The sequence below is a fragment of the Geospiza fortis genome, unplaced genomic scaffold (assembly GCF_000277835.1).
Source record: "Geospiza fortis unplaced genomic scaffold, GeoFor_1.0 scaffold135, whole genome shotgun sequence".
In the NCBI taxonomy this organism is placed as follows: Eukaryota; Metazoa; Chordata; class Aves; order Passeriformes; family Thraupidae; genus Geospiza; species Geospiza fortis.
The window spans coordinates 116,362-117,800 of NW_005054646.1; the positions used below are offsets into that span (position 1 = coordinate 116,362).

At 55.2% G+C, this 1,439-nt stretch overlaps 1 protein-coding gene across 1 annotated transcript in view; it reads right to left on the reverse strand.

Moving 5' to 3' along the window:
- SDK2 (sidekick cell adhesion molecule 2) overlaps positions 1–1,439 on the reverse strand; it is a 78,824-nt gene that overhangs the window by 7,851 nt on the left and 69,534 nt on the right. The window contains 1 exon segment of the mRNA XM_031064867.1: positions 4–247. Coding sequence (XP_030920727.1) covers positions 4–247 — 244 coding nt within the window.

Below are 1,439 nucleotides of genomic sequence, written 5' to 3' on the forward strand. Positions count from 1 at the left end.
GGGGGGTGGGAGTCCTGCTGGCTTTGGGGCGGAACAGGCTGCCCTGCTGCGTGGAGGCGCTGTTGGACAGCGGGGCGTGCTCGGGCTCGCCCGAGTCGCTCTCGGTGTAGCTGTAAGCCTGAGCACGGGAGATCCCCTTCTGCTGCCGCCGCCAGGAGTTGTAGTAGGTGGGGTCGCTGATGTAGTGGTTGACGAAGGAATGCGCCTTCTGGTGCCCGGGCTCCACCTCGTACTCGCTGTCGCTGCCCTGAAAAACAGCGCAGGGCAAGGTGGTCAGGTGGGGGCCGTTGCTTTGGTTTTTTAAGGTTTTTTCTAAGCTTTTTGACGTTGGCATTTTTGTAGTGAACTCTTTTCGCGCGCTTTCTGTAAATAACTCGTTGTTTTGCATTCTTTTATGGAGGAGGAGAAAGTTTGGTTTGTCCAGTGTCATTGGAGAGGGGGCAGTGTCCCCCCCCAATCCACTGTCACTCTTAGAAAACCATAAATGTTAAAGTCAGAAAATAAACTTCTCTCTTTTTTTTTCACTTTGAGAACAGCGGTGTGTGCTTGTGTTCTTCCGTGTCCTAGAGTGAGGGACAGCTCCCAACAGCCCCAAAATTCAATGGGGTCGGGCTCTGCTCCCTGCAATGGGAGGGAACGGCCCCAATGTAAATAAAATGCATTCAGGCTGCAGGTGGGAGAGCAGGATCAGCCTGTGCCCTGTCATGGGGGCACAAAGCTGGCACTGCCAAGCTCTGAGCCCAGATTGTCCCTCCCTGTCCCAGCCCTGCCCCTCTGCCAGCACTCTGAGTGTCACAGGGGCTGCAGGGGCACCACCTCGGCTCAGCCCAAGGGCTCCAATTCCTTAAATCCTAATCTCTTAAACCTTAAAGAGAAGAATTCCTAATTTCTTAAACCTTAAATCTTAGGGAATCCCGATTTCCAAGACCTTAGAAAGATGGCTTTACTTTGCCATCCAAACTGAGTGAACCGAGCTGTGCCAGGGGAATTCGGGATATCAGGAGGAATTTCCTCGTGGAAAGGGTGGCCTGGCATTGCCAGGGGCTGCCCAGAGGGGTTTGGAGTGCTCCAGGAGGGGCTGGAGGTGGCGCTCAGAGCTCTGGGCTGGGGACAAGGTGTGGATGGGGCACAGCTGGGTATCGGTGATCTCAGAGATCTTTTCCAGCCTGAACAATTCTGTGATTTCCAGCGCTTTCCTGGTGCTTTCCCTGGCGAGCACATCCCGAAAGCGTTTGCATCCCCGAAAGTATTTAAAGGCAGGGACGGCTGCAGCATCGCTGGGGGGTTTCTGCCTCTCGCTAAAACAAAATAAAACCTCACACAAAAGGTTCCGAGCGCTGGCGAGGCCGCGCTGCCCCCGGGGCCGGCGGGGAGGGCGTTTTTGGGCTCTGCCGGTAATTGGATTCAGCTTCTCCGGCGGCGCACAAAGGGCCCATTGA